At 25.4% G+C, this 24,969-nt stretch overlaps 5 protein-coding genes across 7 annotated transcripts; 2 read left to right on the forward strand and 3 right to left on the reverse strand.

Annotated features, from left to right (window-relative positions):
- Positions 1 to 1,878: 1,878 nt before the first annotated feature.
- LOC122857781 (suppressor of hairless protein) lies at positions 1,879 to 6,699 on the forward strand. Its single transcript, XM_044160149.1, has 2 exons — positions 1,879 to 2,876; positions 3,839 to 6,699. Exon 2 carries the CDS (start codon positions 4,008 to 4,010, stop codon positions 5,538 to 5,540), a length of 1,533 nt encoding a protein of 510 aa, XP_044016084.1. The 5' UTR covers positions 1,879 to 2,876; positions 3,839 to 4,007; the 3' UTR covers positions 5,541 to 6,699.
- On the reverse strand, positions 6,628 to 17,624 carry LOC122857761 (myosin-VIIa). 2 transcript variants are annotated; one of them, XM_044160117.1, is made up of 8 exons: positions 16,611 to 17,624; positions 14,666 to 14,721; positions 13,763 to 13,876; positions 7,501 to 13,684; positions 7,331 to 7,427; positions 7,159 to 7,256; positions 6,915 to 7,084; positions 6,628 to 6,840 (listed from the first exon to the last, which is right to left on the reverse strand). In XM_044160117.1, the coding sequence occupies exons 2-8, from the start codon at positions 14,681 to 14,683 to the stop codon at positions 6,628 to 6,630; spliced, it is 6,894 nt and encodes a 2,297-aa protein (XP_044016052.1). In that variant the 5' UTR covers positions 14,684 to 14,721; positions 16,611 to 17,624. The 2 variants fall into 2 exon arrangements, with proteins under 2 accessions (XP_044016052.1, XP_044016053.1); XM_044160118.1 differs by lacking the exons at positions 14,666 to 14,721; positions 16,611 to 17,624 and adding an exon at positions 13,957 to 14,270.
- A 1,315-nt stretch (positions 17,625 to 18,939) lies between these two features.
- Positions 18,940 to 20,813, reverse strand: LOC122857787 (WD repeat and FYVE domain-containing protein 2). Its single transcript, XM_044160164.1, has 3 exons — positions 20,317 to 20,813; positions 19,268 to 20,218; positions 18,940 to 19,171 (listed from the first exon to the last, which is right to left on the reverse strand). Exons 1-3 carry the CDS (start codon positions 20,475 to 20,477, stop codon positions 19,030 to 19,032), a joined length of 1,254 nt encoding a protein of 417 aa, XP_044016099.1. The 5' UTR covers positions 20,478 to 20,813; the 3' UTR covers positions 18,940 to 19,029.
- Positions 20,814 to 21,082: 269 nt separating this feature from the next.
- Positions 21,083 to 23,330, forward strand: LOC122857776 (ATP-dependent DNA helicase 2 subunit 1-like). The gene is made up of 4 exons (XM_044160146.1): positions 21,083 to 21,354; positions 21,427 to 22,531; positions 22,602 to 22,826; positions 22,901 to 23,330. Exons 1-4 carry the CDS (start codon positions 21,205 to 21,207, stop codon positions 23,173 to 23,175), a joined length of 1,755 nt encoding a protein of 584 aa, XP_044016081.1. The 5' UTR covers positions 21,083 to 21,204; the 3' UTR covers positions 23,176 to 23,330.
- LOC122857795 (protein crossbronx homolog) lies at positions 23,184 to 24,857 on the reverse strand. 2 transcript variants are annotated; one of them, XM_044160175.1, is made up of 7 exons: positions 24,521 to 24,857; positions 24,256 to 24,430; positions 24,106 to 24,170; positions 23,942 to 24,042; positions 23,684 to 23,871; positions 23,442 to 23,610; positions 23,184 to 23,378 (listed from the first exon to the last, which is right to left on the reverse strand). In XM_044160175.1, the coding sequence occupies exons 2-7, from the start codon at positions 24,402 to 24,404 to the stop codon at positions 23,289 to 23,291; spliced, it is 762 nt and encodes a 253-aa protein (XP_044016110.1). In that variant the 5' UTR covers positions 24,405 to 24,430; positions 24,521 to 24,857; the 3' UTR covers positions 23,184 to 23,288. The 2 variants fall into 2 exon arrangements, with proteins under 2 accessions (XP_044016110.1, XP_044016109.1); XM_044160174.1 differs by having other exon boundaries at positions 24,256 to 24,434; positions 24,521 to 24,853.
- Between the last annotated feature and the right edge of the window lie 112 nt (positions 24,858 to 24,969).

Consider the following 24,969-nt stretch of genomic DNA (forward strand, 5'->3'; position numbering starts at 1 on the left):
TTGTTTCTAGAACAACATATTTTATAGTAAGGTATCCTGTTTGAAATAGTAAAGACTTGAACGTTAATTCTTTGAAATCTTTATCAAATTTTAATGTTGTGTCATCAGCTAAAAATACTGGTTTTTTGAGAATAAGAAATATATATACTACTCTCTACATCAGGTAAAATTAAATCTCTATATAAGTCTAGAGAACTCGGCCCATCCCAATAACACTTTATTTGATTAATTTTAAAGCATTGTACAATCGACCATGGATTGTACACAGTATCGATTGCACTTGCAGCAAATTTATAACCATTATAAAAGTTTTTTAAATTGAACAATATATCTTTTCTTGTTAAATTATATTTTTTTTCTAGTTTTAGTATTTTGTCTGTAAACACTGTTTCAAGTTCTAATTGTGTGAAGCCACAAATGGCATGAATGTCTTCACACAATGTCAAGTCAACTAGATCATTGGCTGATGAAAATACTTCACCCAGTCCAAATCTTGTGGTACCAGTAACAAGTACCATTTTACCTAGACATTTGTCAGCTTTGAGATTTTTAAAAAACATTTTTAATATGTCAATCATCCCAGTTTTATCAACACAATTATTTAATGGTGTATCGTACTCATCAATGAGCACTTCCTATCCCAATTGGATAGCATTTTATATGCGGTTATTTTTGAAGCATTGTACAATCGACCATGGATTGTACACAGTATCGATTGTACCTGCAGCAAATGTTTCATAATATAATTATTTCAATTTTATTTTGAGAGTTATTTAATGGTGCATCGTACTCATCAATGAGTACTACAACTGTTTTTACAATTTTCCTTTATTTGATTAATTAATGATATTATCAATATTAATTCAAATCGCTCAACTGATTTCTTACTTAGTTTTGAAAAATTGAACTGCAGTACGGGGTGTTTTTTCCATTTATAGGTTTTTGACTGCGTCTTTTTTATTTTTTGCTCCTGCACAAACTTCGGCAATTGTATTTAAGGAGCAAAAAATTGAGACTTCCAGAGATATTTACGGGGTGATCTCCAGACTATTATCATAATATCTCCGTTTTTTTCTGGAATTTTTGCTTAAAAAAACCAACAAAAAAAAAAAAAAAAGTGGAAAAATCAATAAAAAAACCAGAAATAAGAATTTATAAATTACATACGAAAAATAAAAGAGGAGTTTTTTTTCCAAAAAATCCGGAGAAAATTCGGAGAAATCCGGAGAAAAATTGGGGAGATTATTTCTACCAGAGAATTACACGAACCCCAGGTTAATTACTAATTAGATGTGAAATTATGCCATCTAAATTGAATTATCAATATAGATAATATAGATTTCTTTGTGAGTATTATAGCTTGAAGTTTATAAAATGCTGATATAAAATTTACACTCGATTGTTATGTAACTTGATATATATGTAATATAATAATAATACTGTTTCATTTCCGTATTGCATATATGATGCATGTAAATAACTTATTTATATTTGCTTATACATTAACATGCAGTGTAGTGATACCAATATATTTTTTACCAATAAAATTATACACTAAAAATTGATTTGATATAAGCATTTATAATATGTTTATAATATGACATTGTAATTTATTATACAAAAGTAAAAGAAAAAAAAACAAAAAAAATGTTTCGGACAATCTGTTTTGAATTTTTTAAATATTGTTGAATTTTTATATTTTGCATGTTCATTTAGACTACACACATATATACTAGATTCAAATATAAAGTCATCATCGCGAGCTTGTAAGGTATAAATGTAGAGTGATGTATAGGCCACCCACTCTTTCCCACAGCAGGTTTTTTCCCACGCTCTCCAGGATAACCCCGACATCCTTTCGCGGTAGTAGCAATTACACAGTCGGGCGGGGATAAATAAAAGAGAACGGAGGCATGAAATTTTTAAAACAATTCTTAACTCTTTATATGTGTATACTCTTCTTATTTATTTTTTAATATGTTTTATATATAATATTTTTATTTGTATTTGTTGAAAATTATGTGCATTAGAAGGGGAAACAAGACGGGGTAGAGGCGCTAGTATAGTTACTCTATAACTTCTACCTCTACAACGGTAAAACAATAGGAAAAAATAATAATAAAAATAAAAAAAATAAAAAAACAATCAGTACACTATTTTACAAAGTGTGAGACCGTATTTGAGAATCAGTCATACTAAAATTCTCAAAGAATTAAGATCTTTTTTTTTTTTCGTTTTTTTTTTTCAATTTTTATTAGACTTTATTTTTTAATTTAAAAAAAAAAATATAAATTTTTAAAAATAATAACTAATTTTTTATAATAGCCTTTTCTTTATTTTATTTAAAAAAATTTTTTATAAATTTTATTTATAATGATATTTGAATGAAACCGCGCAAAAAATATTAACCAATTATTTTATTTTTATTAATTTCATTTTAAAAAAAAATATATAAATAAATGTGTTGGTTAAACTATTTGTAAAATATATCGAGTAGAATATTTTTTTGAATTGGATTGGACTCTTCATGGATTGGACAAAAAAAAATCAACAAAAAGTGGGGAGCTAATTGTAATCACAATTTGTCAATGGTGACTGAGCTTGTGTATGTGTGTGTATGTGTATCAACAATTTGGTAAAAAAAAAAAAGCAATAAAAATGCATTTGTTATTATTTTATCAATCAATTTGAATGTTTACTCCAATTGTGTTAAAATCCAATGGTCAGTTGAATAAAATTTATATTTATTTATACATATTAATAATAATTTTATGTCAAAGTTTGTGATGATGAGATGATATAAAATATAAATATCAGTGATGTTTATAGCTTGTCATCGGTCGATTGGATAATTAAATCAATTTAAAATATTCACGGTAAAATTATTCATTAATAAATTATTAAATAATCATTACAAAAAATTATCATAATTTTTTTTTTTCTATTATTTTTCTTTAACACTTGTATTTATTTTTTTTTATTGTTTATTTGTTTACTAAAATTATCCAAGTTGTCATTGTCAACAGATTTGTTTGTAGACATTAAAAAACAATTTAAAAAAATTCTATAAACAATGCAATATAATTATTGTTTTAAAAAATAATAATATACTTTGTAAATAATATTAATTTGTAAATTTATTTATTTATTTATCAAATTTATTTTGTCATTTGATGCTTATAACCTATATATTTTTTAACTAATGTTTTAAAAAAAATAAACACTCAAATGTAATCTAACTACTGTCAATATTATTGATTTATTTAAACATTTTTTTTCTTTAAATTAAAAATCAGCATACATATTAAAATTGAAAAATAATTTGTGTCAATATATTAGCTTTGTTTGTGCTTTTTGTGTTTATCATTATCAAGTAATTTATGTGCATCAAATAAGCATTTGTTTATAAAAAAATTAACATTAGAAAAATCATAGTGTACTAAAAATGTTGTTGTTTTATTTTTTACTTCTATCAGAGCTATTTGGTAAATATGTTATATGTATATAATTTTGTTGATGTTCCCACGATTCATACGCATTTCCGCTGTTCTGTGACTTGTAGTAAAGAGCCTCAGTAAATCCCAGTATTCTACCTAATATGAGATTTCTTTATCATTAATTATTAACAACTCTGAACGAAAAAAAAAAAAAAAAATTCTCACGCATAAACATTGCTAACTGCACACAGGTTTTTTTTTTTTTTTTTACATATCCTCTTTTATTGTTGTTGAGGGAAAAAAAATACGAAAAACAAATTCAATTGTTTTTAAATAAATAAACTAATGAGTGTAAATTTTTAAAAATTAATAATTTAATAATTTCGTTCTTATTGTTACAGATGATCAAACGAAAACATGTGTTATTCTTGTAGCTAAGGATAAAAAGCAAAATAATGAAATGAAAATAATAGCTAATAAATAAAAAGAAATAATAATTAAAAAAAAGGAAATTAATCAACAAACAAATTGATAAATCAAGTACTAAATTAAATATAAATAAAATAAATAATGCCACATCAATTTGGTTTGCCGGGAATGGCTCACAGTATGCAATCACCAACATCACCAACGACAGTAATGTCAACATATCCAAGATTTAATACTGGTGTTTATCGTAATGATAATCAAGATCAACGTTTAACACGTGAAGCAATGGAACGTTATTTACGTGATAGAAGTGACATGGTTATTGTAATTCTACATGCAAAAGTTGCACAAAAATCATATGGAAATGAAAAACGTTTTTTTTGTCCACCACCATGTATTTATTTATTTGGTGATGGCTGGAGAATGAGACAAGAAAAAATGTTACGTGATGGTGAAACAGAGCAATCATCACAATTATGTGCATTTATTGGTATAGGTAATTCAGATCAAGATATGCAACAATTAGATTTAAATAATGGTAAACAATATTGTGCTGCTAAAACATTATATATATCTGATTCCGATAAACGTAAACATTTTATGTTATCAGTTAAAATGTTTTATGGTAGTGGACATGATATTGGTGTATTTCATAGTAAAAGAATAAAAGTTATATCAAAACCATCTAAAAAAAAACAATCATTAAAAAATGCTGATTTATGTATTGCAAGTGGTACTAAAGTTGCATTATTTAATCGTCTTAGATCACAAACAGTTAGTACACGTTATTTACATGTTGAAAATGGTAATTTTCATGCAAGTTCAACTCAATGGGGTGCATTTACAATACATTTGCTTGATGATAATGAATCTGAATCAGAAGAATTTCAAGTACGTGATGGTTATGTACATTATGGTAGTACTGTTAAGTTAGTATGTTCAGTAACTGGTATGGCATTACCACGTTTAATAATACGTAAAGTTGATAAACAAATGGCAAATTTAGAAGCTGATGATCCAGTATCACAATTACATAAATGTGCATTTTATATGAAAGATACTGATCATATGTATTTATGTTTATCACAAGAAAGAATAATACAATTTCAAGCAACACCATGTCCAAAAGAACAAAATAAAGAAATGATTAATGATGGTGCATGTTGGACAATAATAAGTACTGATAAAGCTGAATATCAATTTTTTGAAGGTATGGGTCCAGTACGTACACCAGTAACACCAGTACCACTTGTACATTCATTACATTTGAATGGTGGTGGTGATGTTGCTATGTTAGAATTAAAAGGTGATAATTTTACACCAAATTTACAAGTATGGTTTGGTGATGTTGAAGCTGAAACAATGTATAGATGTCAAGAAATTATGTTATGTGTTGTACCAGATATATCACTATTTCGTGGTGAATGGTTATGGGTTAGACAACCAACACAAGTACCAGTATCACTTGTACGTAATGATGGTATTATTTATGCAACTGGTTTAACATTTACATATACACCTGAACCAGGACCAAGACCACATTGTCCACCAGCTGATGAAATTATGAGAGCAACAAGAGCTCCAAATTTACCACATAATAATCAAGCAAATATGCAACCAGCTATTGCTGATATACCATGGAATCATCATCCACCAACTCAACCAGGTCTTTGATATCATTTGTCTTATTTTATATTATCATTTAAATATGTTTTTTTTCTCTCTATCTCTCTTGATATTGATTTATTCATTTAGAAAAAAAACAGCAACAAATACCAGTGTAATAATTTTATTAGTTAATTATGTAATATCGTACCAATTTAATTACCAAGATATCAGAAAATAATTATTATTGTGTTTTATTTTATTTTTTTTTAACTATACAAATTATATTCATATTATTTCTTATCGATATTTTTTAATATGATACTCAATTATAAAAGATAATAATTATTCTGTAAATATATATTGATAATTTAAAAAAAAAAAATTAAACAGTTTATCAATATTTGTAATTTCCAACATAATTTAATGATTCAAACGAAAAAAAAAATACAAAACAATTATGTAAATATAATAAAAATAATCAACATAATTAAATTTGCAATTTTTTTTTTTTAGTTATTTTTAAATGTAAATAATTTCAGCATAATATTATTAATAATTTTTGCACTGAAATTAAAAAAATAAAAATAAAAGTGTCAACAGAGTTATATATCAAAAAAAATAAATAAATGATAATTGAAATTATAAAATGAAAATTTATTAGCATTCAATTATTAATTAGTTGATAAAAAAATATTAAATATGTGAATTAATAAATTAAAATAAGTAAATGAATTATTTTAAGTAGCACATTTCTGGAGGATATGAGATAAAATCGGATATATTTAACTAAAAATTCCTTCTCAATGCATTGTTGTTATTGTTTTACTACAACATTATTTTTATTTCATGGTGGGAATTTACCCACGATTAAAAAACTTCATTGTGGCTCTTCATAATTTACAGAGAAAAAAAAAAAAATAGACACATATATAAAATATAAAAACTCTTTTGGAATAATATTTTTCTTAAAAAAAAAAACAAGAACGGATACAAAATTATAATTTTTTTTTTCTTTTAATTATAAACTAATGGTATAATTTTTTTGTTTAGTATAATAATTTTTATATACAGATTTAATTATTTTTTTTTTGATTCAAAAACTCTTTGATTAATTTCTTTTTTTTTTCTTATTGTATTTTAGATTTGATTAAATTTATGATTTGGGTATTCGTATTGTTCGTTGTTTGTTCATATTTGTCAGCATAAGTGAAATATATGATGTTAATAAATCATCCATTTTATATCCTAATGATGTTTCACATAAAAGTTTCGAGCCTCTAACTAAATTTCCAATAGTCATGTGGAAATATGTATTACCAGATGACCAATTTGAGATTCTTGTAAATTGATGAGTTACCAGTATATCCTGAGTATAAATAAATTAATTAAATATTAAATAATACATTTAGAGATATAAAAAATAATAATAATACTACTTGCCTTTGTTTGTGGATGTATCAAACTAACTCCATGTTTGTTTATAGCAATCAATAATAATTCTGGATAATTTGGTTCTGTTCCTTGTTTAACTTCAAAAAATGCTGATCCAAATGTTGGCCAACGATAGACAATTTTTAAAAATGTTATTTTTGCATCTTCTGGACTCATTCCTATTAATAAAAATAATAATTTTATGTAATTATATTATTGATTTGAAATTATTTATTTAAAATTATTTATTTACCAGCATCTTGATTGTAAGCAGCAATTATTGATCTTTTCCAATCATTGGTACTTTGAATTTTAACCAAATCACCAGGTATTAATTCTCTCAGCATTTGACTAAAATTTATCCAAATAATTATAATTAATTTCTAAAAAAAAAGAGGCTTTGTTTTATTTAAAAAAAAACTTACGGAATTGCTTGAAGTTCTTGTTTATTTTCACCAAAACGTACACGATAAACTAGTGCAGCTAATCTTGATGCTTCTTCTTTTGTACATTTATGATAACCTTTTAATTGAAAAAAAAAAAAAAAGTATTTTAATAAATATAAAAGAAAGAAAAACGGTTTAATTTTTATTACCTCTCAATAGCTTTGGTAGCTCTTGATGAAAATGAAATATTAAATCAGCATTTTTATCTTTTCCAGGTACAGTATTTGTCCATAATTTTTTCATAAAAAAAACTTGATATGTAAATTGTGGTGATATACCATCTCTAGATGGTCTTGTTTTTCTAATCCAATCAGTTAAATGACGTACAAAATCAAAGAAAAAATCACCTTCTGGTACTGATATAACTTTATCAGCAATTTTAACAAATAAACTAAAACCTTCAGATGATTTTAAATTTAATCTTTGTGATATATTATGACAAAAATCTTTAGCTTTTGTTGATGAATCAACTTCAAATGCTTCATCAGTATCATCAGGAAAATAAACTTTATGAAATATTTGTGTTGTTTTATGTTGTATTGCTTCAACTTCAACTTGATGTGGTGGATATTTACGTTGTCCATTTTTCAATGTTTTTTGTAATCTTTGAAGTGAATCTTGTGATATTGGATGTCTACGTGTACGTAAAAATAATGTTAATTCCTTCAATAAACTTTGACTACATACAAATAAACCAGTTGCAAGCCACATTAATTCCCATCCTCTTTCTTCACTTAAACGATTTTTATTATCAGTTAATTGTTTCATTATTTGACAATATATTTCATCACGTAATATTTCATTTTTTAATGGACCATCAAATATAATATCCGTATATTCATTACCAATACGTGGCCTTTTTGTTGGTAAATCACCCATGTATTTTAATATTGCATTAAATGAATAACATGCCTCTTCAGCAAGTTCATCTTTTGATATTAATTTACGTAATAATGGTGCCTTTATTGGCTCTCTTGAATGACGCCAAATATCATCAATATTATTTATATTATTACTATTATTATTACCATTAATATTATTATTAATATTAGCTCTTCTTGCTGCTGTTGTTAGTGTTTTTGATATTGTTCTTTTAGGTGGTAATCTAAAATGATCAATAGCATAATCAATTAATGTATGTGGTTTATCTTTGATAATATCAATGCCATTAATTGTTGCTGTTGTTGTTGTTGTTGTTGATATATTATTAATACTACCACTATTACTATTAATATTATTTTGTTGTGAATAAAATTTATTATTGTTATTGTTATTATAAACTGTATTATTATCGTCAATTGAAAATAATGATAATATATCATTTGGTGGTTTTGTTAGAGATGGTAATACATAAACAGTTTCTGCTGGAAAATCTCCTTTTTCACCAGTTTTATCTGATATACCAATACACCAACCATTATTTAACACACTTTCACCAGTATTATCATCATCAAGTATTATTAAATCACCTTTATTAAAATTTAAAAATGTTGATGTATTATCAATTGGTGGTTTATAATCTTGTAATGCAATAACATATTTACTACGTTTTTTTAAACCTTCTAAAAAATAAACAACCAAATCACGTATATCTTCAGCATTTGGACTTTGAAATGTAAATTCTTCACCACGTACAGTTGACAATGAAAATGTTTGGGTAAATATTTTATTTGTTTTTTGACTAGATACTGTTGTTATTTCTGGAAATGATAATTCTAATAAAACTTGTTCTTGATCATCAACAACATAAACACCAGTCCAATTAACAGCAATAATAACATCATTTTTAGGTAAATTTGGTCCTGAATTTTTATATGCTTCATAAAAACGTGAAAATAATAATGGCCATTTAAATTTAGCATAACTAACAATATCTTCTTTAACACGTAATGATCTAATATTTTCTTTAAGATAATAACTTTTTTTATATGCTTGTAATACAAGATGTCCCCATCTATCAATTGCTTTATCAATACCAGTTAAACAATAATCTGGTATATAATTTGGTAATAATGCATATAATCTATCAATATTCATATCATTATTATATTCAATATAATATTGTTGTGCAGCAATCATAGCTAAATCATCTTCTTTATCACATCTATATTCACCAAATTTAACACCTCTAACAACTTGTTGATATATTAAATTTGTTGCAACTTGATCTTCAGTTGGTTCATGCCATGGTGCAAATATTTCTTTACGAAAAAATAAACGCCATGGTGCATTTCTTTCTTGTGCACCTTGTTCTTTAGCATATTGTTCACATTGTGATATTGCATCCATAACATGATCACCACCACTACCTAATGATGATACTTTATCAAATAATGCAATATACAATGAAAAACCAAATTGATCACGTAAAGATATTTTATCTGATAATTGATTACATAATTCACGTGCTGTTGTTGCTGAATCAGCTAATAATGTTTTAGTATTACCATCCATAAATGTTATTGGTAGCATTATTGGTTTTTTAGATTTTGTTGCTTGTAATTCAAGCCAACTTGGTGGTTGATTTCTTGTACCATTATTAAATGTTCGTTTTAAACGATCTTCACAATATGGTGCATAACCTGGTGGTCCATCTCTTATAAATGAACGTAAATAATTTACAAATTTTATTGATGGTGAAAAACAACCAACACATAATGACAACAATATCCAACCTCTTGCATGTGATGATTTTGATGGATTATTTGTTAATTGTTTACATATTTGACAGTATATTTCATCTCTTAATTCAGCTCTAAGTATACCATGACCAATAATAAAATGTAATTTTTCAAGATTTGATGTTGGACGTGATTCCAACCATGATTGATAACTATCAGCAGTATATTCATCATCTTGTAATTTTCTTCTAACATCATCACCTAATTTATTTTTTCTTTTTAATGTTAAACTAACTAATTTATGACGTATTGAACGTGGTTTTTGTTTAAATGTATCTGGATCCATACCCATCATTTGTGCTTCTTGAAATTCTTTACTACGTATAAAATTACGTCCAAGTGTTGCTGTTACTTTTGACATAACAGATGTTGTATCACGATTCATTGTATGATATCTTGGTTCTGGTAAATCACCAGTAAAACGTAATATTGTTATCCACAATGCTTGTGCAGCAAGTTGATCACCTTGTGTCAACAATTGTAACAATGGATGTTTTAATGGTTTACGTGAATATTGATGTGTAATATTACCCTGAAAATATGTAGCTGCAAATTTTTGAAATTTATATTCAGTTAAATCTTCAATAATATTATTGGCATTGTTATTATTATCATCATCATCATTATCAACATCAATATTATCATCATCATCATCATCGTCAGCATTATCATGATTATTTTCATTTTCATCATCATCATCATCAATATCATTTGCATTAACATTAGCATTAGCTTTACCACGATTATGGTGTTGATGTTGTTGATGATGATGATGATGAATATCATTGCTTTCATCATCTCCGTTATCTTCATCATCATTATTTTTATTATTTGCATGATTAATTAATGCTTTTCTTTTAATTTGATTATTATTATCACGTGAATCATTATGTATACCAGGTAAATCATTAAATACAGATGTTTCACGTGCTGGTGTTGGTGCTTCACTACTTGAATCTGGCAAAAAATCAAACATTGCCTCAACAAGTTTACTATCATCAACTGGTTCATCTTGTTTTTTAGCAGCATCATTTATAATATTTTTTTTAATTTCCATTCTTCTTTTATCTTCAATAGCAATTTCAATTTCTTTTCTTTCTAATTCTTGTATACGTTGTTGATAATTTCTTTCAGCAATTTCTTTAGCACGTTTATTACCCTGTTCTTTTAATTCACGTTCTTCAATTTTACGTAATTTTAATGCTTCAATATGTAATCTATATTCATACATTTGTTTTTTATAACATCTTTGTGCAATTAATCTACGTACATGTGTTTGTATTTTAACAATTGCCCACATTTTTTTATGATACATTTGACGTACAAGATATCCTCTTGAACGTGATTGTAATGACACAATATGACCACGTAAATGTCTAAATCTATGTGATAAAACACGTGATCTAACAAGTGCCTGTAAACGCATATAACCAGATTTCATTAGTTTATATTTTTTTCTTTGTTCATATGCACGCCAAAATTTTTGTATTATTATTGTTGCATGACGTATACGTAAATAACGTCTACGATAAACCCAACCACGTATATTTTTTTGTAATATTAATATTTTTTTAGTTAATACACGATCACGTTCTTGTTCTAAATATAAATCATGTGCATCTTTTAAAAAAACTTTTGTTTGTCCAAGTTGATAATCAGATTTACCCAATACAATTTGGCATATTTTAGCTGTTGCTAGATGACAATCTGTTTTATGTGATGGTGGTATACCAGATATTAAAAAACGATAACGTTCAACAAATTCTTTAAAACCATGACGTATTGGATAACCAGCTCTACGTATTCTAATTGTTTCCATCATACCAGAATAACGTAATTGACGACAACATAAACCACGATCAAACATCATTGGTTTTTTATATTCATTTGGTTTAATACATCTTATAAAAAATGGCTGGCAATTACATAATGTACGCATTAATGAATCTAATGATTTTTTAAATTGTGTTGATAATGTTGGTGCACGTTTACGTGTCTCTGAACCCATACCAATATCATCAATAAAACATACTTTTAAAAATTTATTTGTTGATATATGAATTAGCTGTAATAAATCAGCACTAAATGTATCACGATTTTTTTCTAAAAAACTACGTGTATCATAAAATACAACACCAGCAAAATGATTTAAACCAAATGATGTATTCATATCAGATTTTGGTTTTAAATAATTTCTATGTAAACCATGTGTTTTATGTATTTTAGCAAGCATCGTTTGATCAGTGCCCTTTGGAAATTTTGATTCTTCATCAATTAATGACATAATATTCAACTGTTTAATTGCAATTAAATCAAGTGCATCTTGATTATCAACAAATTCAATATGTTGCCAATTGATTGATTCATTATTGTATTCTTCTTGTTCTAGCTTAAATATATGTTGTACAAAAAATTGTTGTAAATTTTCATTAGCATAATTAATACAAAATTGTTCAAAGCTATTTTGATGAAAATTTTCAAAACCAAATATATCAAGTACACCAATAGCACTACGTGATTTATTTTTTGGACGATATATTGCTTCATTAATACGTTTAACAATATGTATAAATAAACGTCCATATATACCTTTAACAAATGCATCACGTATATCAACTGATTGATCACGTGATAATGTTGATACAACAGTTTCACCATGTGCAAATATTGTTTTACGTGTTAATGCATCAATAAGTGATTGTATTGGTACACCAAGTAACAGAGCAACACGTTTAACACTAGTATGTTCTGATATTTCAGTTGCATCTAAATTATCAACAATTGTTGCACGATATTTAATATTACCCATGTGTAATAATGCAGCAAGTAAACGTAATATTTCCCATATTTCATTATCAGTAAATAATAATACTTTCATTGCTGAACGTATATCAGCAAATTCAGCTGAATCATCACGTCCTTCACATGTTATACTACCACCACCAATTAAATATTTATAATTTGATGCATTATCAAGTTCTAATTTTTTTTTTTCATCATATGATAAACCAGCAAGCATACAATAAAATATATGATAATTTCTTTCATCATTATTTTGTGATACAATACGTGATTTTTCAAGTAAATATTGTTCAATTTTAGCACCTTCAATAACACCTTTATCATTAAAATGTATATCAATATATTTACCAAAACGTGATGAATTATCATTTCTAATTGTTTTAGCATTACCAAATGCTTCAAGTATTGGATTTGCTTCAAGTATTTGTTGTTCAATCCATGAATGTTTACCACTTATTGCAGCAAGATATTGTAATATTAATTTTGTACTTTCTGTTTTTCCAGCACCACTTTCACCACTAATAACAATACATTGATCTTGTCCATAACGATTCATATGTGCATAACTATTGTCACCAATTGCAAATATATGAGGTGGTAATTCACCAATTTTTCTATCTTTATATAATTTTATTTGTTCAGCAGTGTATATTGGTAATATTTGATATGGATTTACAGCGACTAGAATTGAACCAGTATATGTATATATTAAATTTTCATTATAACGAATTAATAAATTTCTTAATATTCCAGCTTCATGAAGATCACCAAGGCTTATCATATCTTCGACACCCTGTACTGATGTTGCATGCATTGCTTTTATTCTTCTCTCTGGTGTTAGCCATTGTTCCTAAAATTTATTATTATTTAATTAAATATAAAATTCAACAACAACAATCATCATCATTTTTATTTTTATTTTTATTACCGTATTATCGTCGTCTTTAACTTGAATTCTTCTTCCTTCAGCTGATATCACACGTGCTCCAATTGCAACATCAAATTCTCTTCCTGAAATTGGCTCGATCCATATGTAATCACCCTGATAATAAAAAAAAAAATTATATTTATACAACAACAACAACAATAACTGGTCACATTTAATGATAAATATTATTTTACCATAACAAGATTACATTATTTCATTTCTTATAGATTAACAAATGATTCCCGATACAACTTGACAAGTGCAAGATGATGATACTAAATTTTTGCAGATAAATTTAACAGTTAAATATTATGTGTTACAACAATGTGTGCAGTCTTTACACTTCTAGTATATGTTTACAATATAAAATTAAACCGTCAATGTTCCAGTTGTTCGGTGTCTCGGAACATTATCTTCCGTTGTGTTTGGTGGATGAACAAACATAACACACAAGTTCATATGCCCTCAACAAATATATGAACATCATAAATAAATTACAAAAAAAAATACAAAAAAAAAACAAAAATTTTTTAAATATATTTCTATCATTTTTCTATCGCATTTCATCAGTCATTATCCCTTTTTTTTCTAATTGATACTGTTTAATTAATTTTAAAAAATATTCATATAATGAACTTATTTTATCACTGAGTAAATCCGGTTTTTAAATAATGTGACTTTTATATTTTTTTCGATGACAAATATCTATTCGAAATTTATTTTTAAAAAAAATAAATTTCTCAGTTTTCTAATTTTTTTAAATCGAATAAATTTTCACTGTCATTCAATGAAATTATTCTGATCAACTTAAAAAAAAGTCTATATAGATTAAAGAAAAATACATTTGAAGATAAAAAAAAAAAATTTATTTTTATTTTTTTAAATAATAATAATAATACATACTCGGGTTACGATGACCATTATTTGTGGTGTGATTGGCGTGCACTTTGGCCCGCCACCTGTAAATTAATAAATTAAAAACCAATTAAACTAATTAATTAATAAACAATTAAATAAATTAAAAAATAAATTATTTAAATTTTTTTTCAAATAGTTGATACCAGAAAGAGTAGAGACCTCGATATAGTTTTACTAAATATATATAGATAATAATAAACAAGTTGTTCTAAAGTATAAAAATAACAATGTTAAAATTTGTAGAAAAAAAATGTATTAAAATTGATTATCAGTATTGATTAAATAAAATAATGTTAGATTTTTATTATCATTATTAGGCATATATACTTTTAAAACCAGAAAAAAAGTATCACCGTTATCATCATCATACAACCGTACTTTTCTCTGATCCATCAACGACGAGTCATATATATTGAATGTGTTAAACCTGTTTGTTAAGTGGGTTAACCACGCGCTCGCGACATAACATCACAAGATCAGACAGATCATATAAGAAAATGTACTAAATTGTCCTTCATTTATTGAAAAATAAAACATAATTTTCCACAAATTTATTATACATCGCAATGATCTCATGAAAAATTTATTTACAATATACATGTATATAGAAAAAGCAACAAGTAAAATTTTAAAAATTCGTAAAGAAATTTAAATCAAGTAGAAATAAAATCAATTTAAATAATTTAAAAATAGAAGATGCGATTTCCAGGCTGAAATTTATTGCAAGAGGAAATTTTTTATTCTTCTGTAATGAGTGTCAAGATGATGACAATGATGACAATGATTTTATGAATTTACTATAGAGTTTATTTTTTATATGATTCGAAATTATTTTCTATAATTTTATGTGAATTTAAATAATAGATAAAATTATTTTAAAATAATTTCAAATATTTCTATTAAAAATAAAATAAATGAATTTTTTATTTATTAAAAATCGATCCTTTGTAAATTTAAAAATATACAAACTTGAAGTTTTAAATGAAGGCCATTCAATAATAATTGTGCAAAAGTCATGGGTGAATGACTTTACAAAGAAGCATGGGTCAGTATCAATTCAACAATAATAATATAACTTGTGCACGCTTGGTTTGATGGTAACGAAAAACTCAAGTTATAACTATGCTATAATTTTAAAGACTTGAAAAAGTATAAAGTAATATTATTTTCATTGTAAATAATTGACATTTAATAGGCGTGTCTTTATCATTATTATTTTTAACAAATGAATACTCCATCATTTCTAAAGGTTTTTTTTTTTTTCTAAATAAAAAATTGGCATTTTATTTGCTTATATATATTTTATCCAAAAAAAGATATTTATATTTGAAATAACATGCTTTTTTATTGATAACAAATTCCAAGATTCGGTGATAAAATAGCACAAGTGGTTTTTATTTGAATCGAAAAAAAAAAATCAAAATAAACACGATATTAAATTTACAATTACGTAGTGAAAATATAATTATTCATCAGTTAAAATTATTTCTAAAAAAATAAAAAAATATTCAACAGGTTAATATTGAAAATATTATTCAAATTAACATTATTAAAATCAACTAATTAAAAAAACTTACCGAATTATATTAAAATCGTAAATTTAAAAAATTCGAATAGAAAATTTATTTCGATATACATTCAAAAGCGTATCGAGGAAATGGATAGAAATTAACATAAACCAAGCGATCAAGAGGAAGCTGACAAAAAAAAGGGGAAAATAATAAAAAAAATTAAATAAAAAAAAAAAATTGCGTCGAGGTGGCTTCATTCCTGAGTGCGTTTTATACAGCACGAAACCTTATTTACACAAAATGACATTGACTCAACTCTCTCATTTGTGTCCTCCTTTTTTTTTTCTTCACATAACGATAATAAAAATTATTTAAAATACCTGAATAAATATTTCAAATAATGAATTAACTGTACATACCTCGTGAATGTAATATTAATCACTTTGTTAATGATAAAAATTTGAATATTAAAAATTTAAAACTCATAACTTGTTAACGAAATAAAAAAATTTCGAAAAACTACAATTCACTTTGAAAAAACAAAAATGTATATTTTCTAAACAATATATTTCAACACAAATTATATAAAACACTGTATTAAATAAAAAATAATATTCCTCTTGTTTGATAAATAATTATCTTGTGTCATTCCTGATTGTCCGACAATTACGAGGAGTAAACTGACGACGTGGAGGCCAGCGGAGACGATTGAGATCCAAGACCCCGGGTGATTACTCCGATGTTGAAAAAATAGAGTCAGACAAGGATAATATTTTTAAAAAACTTTTCTCGTTTCTCCAAACAACTATCACACATCAATACACACACACACTTATACTCAATTGTTTTTTATATTTTTTTTTTAAATATAAATTATAAAAATATAATTAAATATATAATTTACTTGTTGATAATTATTTTAATAACGTTATATAATTTCGATGATATTTAAATGGTTGTTGGTAAGTTTATCTTTTGTATATTTATTGCTGACACCACAAGTATATTGTACATATGTTGTACCATCTTGTACAGGTAAATATGCAGGTAGATGAATACATTTATACATGTATATATTTTTTAGATACAGTACCGGTCAAGTTAACCGGTAGTGTGTGTGTTTTTAATATTAACACCTTCAACTCGGTTTGTTTCGCTTTTGCTCGGAGTAAATCGGCCAAGTTTAACAGGTACGCAGGTAATACGGATAACGTCATCTCCCACCTGTTCATTTAAATTTTTTTATAATATTCTATATAAATATTTAATTAAGATACACTAAAAAAGAATTTATAATTTTTAAATTGCTTTGGATTTTATTTTATTTTTTTTTAAATTAATAAACGCGATATTTTTATTTTTTATTTATTTTACAATCATTTCTTTTTTTTATTATATATTTACCAAATTACTGGTCGGATTATTAACGGACACAGTATTTTTTTAATTTATAATTTCATTTGCGTGGAATAATTTATTTTACATATATTTTTAATAATTATTATATTTTTTTTATTTTAACTATTATTATTCGCGATTATACTGCATTTTTTTTTTTAATTATTAGTTATGGAAATTAAATGTTTATTATTTTCGAAATAAAACATAGTAATTGAAATTAATTTTTTGTAAATAAATATTTCGCTTGTTTGTAGTTTGTTTTTTTTTTCTTGTATTGAAAATAAGAATATAATACCAGAGAATTTACTTTTTTTAATAATAATATTAACCTTGAAATAAAGATATAATAATTTTAATTATCCTGAATATGTTGAGATAATAATAATAATAAAAAATTCGATAAACAATATAAAGTATATATAAGATGGGAATGTTAATTAACAATTGATATATAATAATTACAATACAGTGTCTTGTGACTGTCAATAACAATAATTTTTTAAAACTATTATTTTGAATATTAAAATCAATAATAAAAAAAAAATTATTTAGAAGCTGATGAATTATTTGTTTTAATTTTATTTACAAGGTAATTGCATTGCCAATTAAATGAAAATATATTGTTATGCATAATTATATATATTTTTCGATATTTTATTATTGATTTATTTTTTGTTTGGCTCATCATTTAATAACCGCGTAGTAATGCTCGGTCAGTTGCCTCTCAACTTGAAACACTGATTAATAATATATTGTAAAAGTTTCCAACAACTAACATAAATTTAATAAATGTTTTTTTTTTTTTCAACTAAAACAATCATTGATTATTGTGAGACATAACAATATATATTATAAATATATTAGACTGTTTTTTTAAATTATTTTTCTCGGGCTATTAAACTCATTAACATCCCCCCACGAAAATTTTAGAGAATTTTGTATTTATCGTAAGTAAATACTGATAAAAATACCGAAACAAAAAATTTCAATACCATATATTTTATTCAAAAAAAAAATAAAAATTAATTTTAATTTATTAAGCGATGTTTAGTAGCTTTAAATATTATTTTAGGTTTTTAAAATTTTCATTATAAATTATTTATATGAAAAATAATTAATTTTTTTATTTTAATTAATGGTCAAGAAAAAACTTGAGGATCCTTTAGAGAAAGAGAAAAAAAATCGGGGGTGGTTATTTTGAAGTAGACATTTATTTCGAGCCCGGAAATTTTTATTTTTTTTTTTTTTTCGTTTAGACCGTTGTATTTGTATGTATGTGTGTGTGTATGTAAATATTTATAGATTATTTTTAAAATCTTGTATGTTTCGATGGAAAAAAAAAATATATATATGTTTCCTCATTCAAATAATGCAAAGTTAAGCATTTACCATTTATTAAATTTTCTTCTATTATTTGACTTGAAGTAAATTTTATTTTTATGGCTGAAGAAGTGCAGTTATATCCCATATTTTAATAACTCGATCTTGACCAACTGTAAGTAGTTTTTTACGTGAAATATCTAAATCCATTGCAGTAATGCTGTGTTTTGCATCGTGAAATGATGCCATTGGTATTTGACTGTAATAACAAAAAATTAAAATTAAATATATACCTATATGATTATTGATTAATAAAAAATAAATAAAAGAGATAATAAAAAAAAAATTCAATTACTTTTCAGCTTTTAATTGTATATGACAAGGATCACAAACTCTAACTTCAAATTCAAATCCCATTTTTGGTATTGGTAATCTTTTTGTTGTACATTTAGCACACAATGCACGTCCACAATTTCTACAATGATGTTGTCTCAATCCAATTTGTCGTTGATCCATCATAGCTCTCATATTCCAAAAAAATGGTTTACCACATGATTGACAAGTATCTGATTCTTCCCATGTTGTTGTTTCACGTCTTGGTGTTAACATATTCCAACAAACAATAACACCATCTTCACCACCAGATAATAATAATTTATCATCACTTGAATAACATAATGCTGTTACTTTATTACGATGTCCATGTAATTCATATGCAATACCTTGTCTACCACCAATATCCCATACAATAATATTTTGATCAAAACTACCAGAAAATAATAATTGTTTTGTTGAATTCCATTCAAGTGTTCTTATACTACCACTATGAGTACTTAAACATGCAACAACTGTTATTGTATTACTATCAACTTTTAACATTGTTATTTCACCAGAATAATCACCAACAAATGCATGTTTTGATTGTTCATCAAATTGTAATGTTGTATACCAACTATCAGATAGTGTATAATTTGTTTTAGTTTTTCCATATGTTGTTAATCTTTGTCCACTATCAGAACAATGAAGTTGAAATAATTTATCTCTACCAACACTCATTAACCAATTATGAATTGATGAAAAAACAATACCAGTAACACGTGCTGTATGAGCTGTATATTCACGCATTGCTGTCATTCTATTGTAATCTTGTTCAAGTAAAAATTCATCAATAAAACCATTTTCAAGACCAACAAATAATCTATGTGTTTCAACATGATAATGTAATGATGTTGCACCAGATGACATATATTGACAAACACTTGGCCAATATTGTCCAGAATCACGTTTAAGCCATACTCTAACTGTTCTAAAAATTTAAAATTTTAATTATTCATTTTTAATTATTTAAAATATATTTCTATTTGTTTTTTAGGTTATTTATTATTTTTTTTTAATTATTATTACCTGTCATCAGAAACACTTATAACACCATCTTCTCTTGGTATAATTATAGCATCGTTAACGTCGTCATTACAACCTTCTAATTTTGATAGTAATATTGGCTTTTTACTTGTACTAAATTTGTCATTGTTTGCACCAGGACCTGGTTTTATTTCAGCAGCCATTTTTTAAGAATTAAATTTATTAAATTTATACTTTTGGAGTTTAAACAATAATGTATTTATTTTTTTTTGTTTAGATGTGTATGTTGGGACACTTGAAATGATTACGAATATATGGCAATAAAATGTTTTGGTAAATTAGTGGTCCGGTGACTCGTTGACCGATATTTAACCGTGACACAGGTCAAAGTTTTGATGATGTACGACGGTGTGTTTTTTATTTATTTTTATTTTTTATTTCAAGATGGTGATTGTTGACGTTTGGTGTCATAAAAAAAAAAACAAATGTCAAATATGCGTGTATTTTGACAGGTGCCAATTCCCAGCCAATAGTGTGCTTCGACCAATCCGACTGGACGACGCCATGTTAGATAAATTGGCGCAAATTTATTTGAATAACAAAAAACGAGAAATTAAAATTTATAAGAAATTTCCAATAGAAAATTGAAATATAAACAAATAATTAATTTAAATTTATTAATAAATTAAAATACATATGTTTTATTATTTTTTTTATTCAATTTTTTCATTTTTCATGGATGAAAGCAGATGAAAGTGTATGAAAACCTGAATGAAATGGCTTGCAAGAACAGCTTGCACAATGGACACTCTCCTTTATATTCAACAGATGTTTTTCAATTGTTATTTGTTAATCCAACTTGATCCACCTGGTAAAAGCCGGTGTATTTGTTTATATATTTTCTCAATAAAAAAAAATAACAAATAAACAATGACAGATTTGGATACGACAACTCAAGAAGTTGATGAGAGTAAAAGTGTTGAATATGGTTATAGATCTGGCAATGTATTTCTAATTGATGGAAGTGAAGAAATGTTCAAAGAACGTGATGGAGGTTCATACTTTCTTCAATGTCTCTGGGTTTGTAGAAATAATAATGTAACATGTATGATCTAATTTTGAATTGATTATATCAAATTTAATTATCAACAGATGTACCAAAGAATTCTCCAACAAAAATTATCAATGAACAAGAAAGATTTCATGGGTATGATACTTTTTGCTACCAACAAAAGTGATCCAGAAACACCACACATATATACAATATTGAAATTTAATCCTGTTACAAAAGCAATGTTATCAGATCTTCTTGAATTTATGACACAAGATTTCAATCCAAATTTATGGATTTCAAAAGATCAATATCCATTATCAAATTCACTTCTTCAAGCAGCAAGATGTTTTGATGAAGTTAAACTTAAAGTCGTAACAAAACATGTTAATTTAATAACTTGTAATGATAATCCATTAGAAAAAGATAATGAAGAACGTCACAAAAGTCGTGTTATTGCTAAAAATTACAAAGACATACATATTAAAATTCAAGTTGTTGGGTTAGGTCCAACATTTGATTATGATATATTTTACAAAGAATTAATTGATCTTGCTGAAAAATATCCTGATAGAGATTGTAAACAAATTCAACTAACTGATCTTGAAGAAAATGTACTTAGAAAAGCATTTGTCACTGGTCATATGGATTTTAAAGTAAATGATAAATTTAAAATAAAAGTAACTGTTCAAGGTTTTTCAACAGCATATAGATACACACCAAAAGTATGGATACACAAAGAAACAAATGAAATTTTAGACAAAGTATCATTCTATAAACATGAAAAATTTGATGATGATAATGAAGACAATGACGATGAAGAGATGAAAGATATATTTGATCAAAATATTCGTTATAAACAAACATTTGGATATGTTCATTCAAAAATTGATATTCTATTTACACCAAAAGAAGTTGTACAAACAAAACATATTAGTAAACGTGGAATTGAATTAATTGGATTTAAAGCAATGAATGAAGAGTATCTACGTTATCATGTTAAAAAACCACTATTTGTTGGCTCTAATGCTGAAGCAAGTAAAGCTGAAAAGAAATTTTTTGCATCATTGATTAATCATTGTCAACAAAAAAAAGTTATTGGTATTTGTTTGATGGCAAGTAGAGATGATTCATCACCATGTGTATTTTCAATGTGGCCTTGTGAAGAACACGGTGGTTTTTATCTCTACCAAGTACCATTTAAAGGTAGCTCTTATCTATTTCTTGTTTATCTTCAATTACTAATATATATTTTTATTAATTTTTTTGTCTACAGAATCAATCAGAAATTTAAAAGATATTACAAGGAATTATATATTTGATGAAGCAACACCATACTCAGATAGTAATTTAGAATTAATGACGGAAATTGTTAAAAAATGTAGAATCAAGTATGATCCAGCATTGTTTGAAAATCCAAATCAAACAAAAACTAGAACGTACATTCAGGCTATTGCATTATCTGAAGAATATCATCCAGATTCATTTGTCGATACAACATGTATGTTTATTAATTAATTTAAATGATTTAAATAATTTTAAAAGTATTATTAATTATTTATTATTATTTTTCAGTACCAGATAAAAATATAATGAGACAAAGATTACAAAAAAAAGACTTGATTACGAAATTTCAAGAAATGTTTCCTGCATTTAACAATGAAACAGTTGATTATTCTCAAAAGTATATGTGTTATGATCATGATCAAGCAGCTGAATTAATAAAAGGAAATTTATCAAGACATACTGTTCCTGTTTTAAAGAGTATCCTCAAAGCACTTGATCTTTCAACTATCGGATTAAAAAATGATTTGATAATGAGAATTGAAGACTACAAAAAGACCTGTTAATAATTTCGAATAAGAGTATTTCTTTTTAATTTTTTTATTTTGGTATTGAGTAATATTTATATAAAAATATAAATCAACAAATTCAGGAATTAGTTTTTATGATAATTGTAATGTTATCTTGGCTCTTGATGTTTTGAAAGTGGTTGAAGTGAGCCTGGTTGTACCCAAGAATAACCATTTTGTGTTTTTTCATGTTCTTGTTTCTGTAATTAACAATAATTATTATTAAATTTAATAAAAATGTATTTTTTTATTTGAATAATTACCTTTGGTTCGTATATTTTTTGTCTTATTGGCTCGTAAATATTTGAATTCCATTTATTAAATTGTATATAGTGTTGATCATCAACATCTGGTGGATCAAAAACACGATCAATACTTTTTTGAACACATTCTTTAACACGATTACGATATAATTCAATATTATTTTCATATCTAAAAAAGCAAAAATACATTTTAAATATCGTATTCGTTATAAATTTGTAACTGTAAAAAGTTTAATGCTTACAAATCTAATGCATGTTTATTTATGGCTGACAATTTCAAGTCAATTTTCTGAAATATTTTACAGATAAATTGAATCAATTGATAAATCCTATTGCTCTTTTTCCACTCAGCAAAAGCAACAAGTGTATTTAGCTCTTTTGTTTCTTCATCAATTTGTGGATGGAATATTTCCGATTGAAAGGCAACTTTCTAAAATAAAAATTATATTACTATCTTCTTGATAAATAGCAGTTAAAGTTTTTTAAAATATTTTACTAACTGGACAACCACCATCTGGAAAATTATCTGGTAAATTTATTGTAAATCTAAATACTCCACCTCGATAATCACCCTGACGAACAAATAATACTCCAAACCATACTGTAAATTAAAATAAAATTAGTTAAATAATTATTGCATTTACATATTAATTAATTAACTTACAAAATGAATTTTGAGCTGAAGGAATTACATATATTCCTCGTAAATCTTGAGTCTGAAGTAAATTGCTAAAAAAAAAATAAAACAAATTATTATAATATTTACAAATTTCAATTGTTTTATGAATTTATATATTTAAAAATTAAAAATTACTATTCAGATAGTATACTGTATTCTTGAAGGTACACCATGTATTCATTGTTATTTTGTGTAACAACTGGACGATCAATCATCTTGACTGATGTGTTCATTTGCGAATTATCATCAGATGATCCAGGTAATATTTTACGAAATGAACCCATACTTTTAAGTCCATCATCATCACTCTCTATCTATGATAGAAAAAAATATATTAGATTGATTTAATATGCTTTAAATACAAAGACAAATTTTAAATGCAAAATGCAACTTTACTCACATTTTTATTTGCACTTTGCTCCATTTTAGCTTTTCATTATTTGTTTGTAAACAATTTAATAAATTCTCTATTTAAATTGGAGATTTTTATAATAAATTAATGAAAAATATATGTTATTAATAACATTGTTATGTCATTCTTATTGTGTTTCATTTAGTCAACAACAAATAACAATTGAGATGCTATATTTGTACATAAATAAATATATGTCATTGCACCATTGCACACGTCATAAATAATCATAATTATACACAACATATAGATCATCATATATGGCGCCTTCTTTTATTTCTGAGCATGCGCAAGCTTGATATTCAAAAAGCTATAATTTTATATTAAAATTCAATTGATATATATTTTGATATAATTATTTTAATATTAGGACAATTTTAGTATGATGTAATTCAATTCGAATAATTAAGATAATTAAAAATACAAAAAACTAAATA

The sequence above is a fragment of the Aphidius gifuensis genome, linkage group LG5 (assembly GCF_014905175.1).
Source record: "Aphidius gifuensis isolate YNYX2018 linkage group LG5, ASM1490517v1, whole genome shotgun sequence".
Lineage (NCBI taxonomy): Eukaryota > Metazoa > Arthropoda > Insecta > Hymenoptera > Braconidae > Aphidius > Aphidius gifuensis.

What these genes read in the sequence shown, in the direction of transcription:
- LOC122857781 (XM_044160149.1), top strand. Translation starts at nt 4,008, where the DNA reads ATGCCACATCAATTTGGTTTGCCGGGAATGGCTCACAGTATGCAATCA.
- LOC122857761 (XM_044160117.1), bottom strand. An exon ending in TTAAAGACGACGATAATACG is followed by an intron (nt 13,685 to 13,762) that starts GTAATAAAAATA and finishes AATAAATTTTAG; the next exon opens with GAACAATGGCTAACACCAGA. An exon ending in CAAGAACTTCAAGCAATTCC is followed by an intron (nt 7,257 to 7,330) that starts GTAAGTTTTTTT and finishes GATAAATTTTAG; the next exon opens with TCAAATGCTGAGAGAATTAA.
- LOC122857787 (XM_044160164.1), bottom strand. Translation starts at nt 20,477, where the DNA reads ATGGCTGCTGAAATAAAACCAGGTCCTGGTGCAAACAATGACAAATTT. An exon ending in ATAAGTGTTTCTGATGACAG is followed by an intron (nt 20,219 to 20,316) that starts GTAATAATAATT and finishes TTAAATTTTTAG; the next exon opens with AACAGTTAGAGTATGGCTTA. An exon ending in ATACAATTAAAAGCTGAAAA is followed by an intron (nt 19,172 to 19,267) that starts GTAATTGAATTT and finishes TTGTTATTACAG; the next exon opens with TCAAATACCAATGGCATCAT.
- LOC122857776 (XM_044160146.1), top strand. Translation starts at nt 21,205, where the DNA reads ATGACAGATTTGGATACGACAACTCAAGAAGTTGATGAGAGTAAAAGT. An exon ending in CTACCAAGTACCATTTAAAG is followed by an intron (nt 22,532 to 22,601) that starts GTAGCTCTTATC and finishes TTTTGTCTACAG; the next exon opens with AATCAATCAGAAATTTAAAA. An exon ending in TTCATTTGTCGATACAACAT is followed by an intron (nt 22,827 to 22,900) that starts GTATGTTTATTA and finishes ATTATTTTTCAG; the next exon opens with TACCAGATAAAAATATAATG.
- LOC122857795 (XM_044160174.1), bottom strand. Translation starts at nt 24,544, where the DNA reads ATGGAGCAAAGTGCAAATAAAAAT. An exon ending in TTCCAGATGGTGGTTGTCCA is followed by an intron (nt 23,872 to 23,941) that starts GTTAGTAAAATA and finishes TTTTTATTTTAG; the next exon opens with AAAGTTGCCTTTCAATCGGA. An exon ending in AAAAAATATACGAACCAAAG is followed by an intron (nt 23,379 to 23,441) that starts GTAATTATTCAA and finishes TGTTAATTACAG; the next exon opens with AAACAAGAACATGAAAAAAC.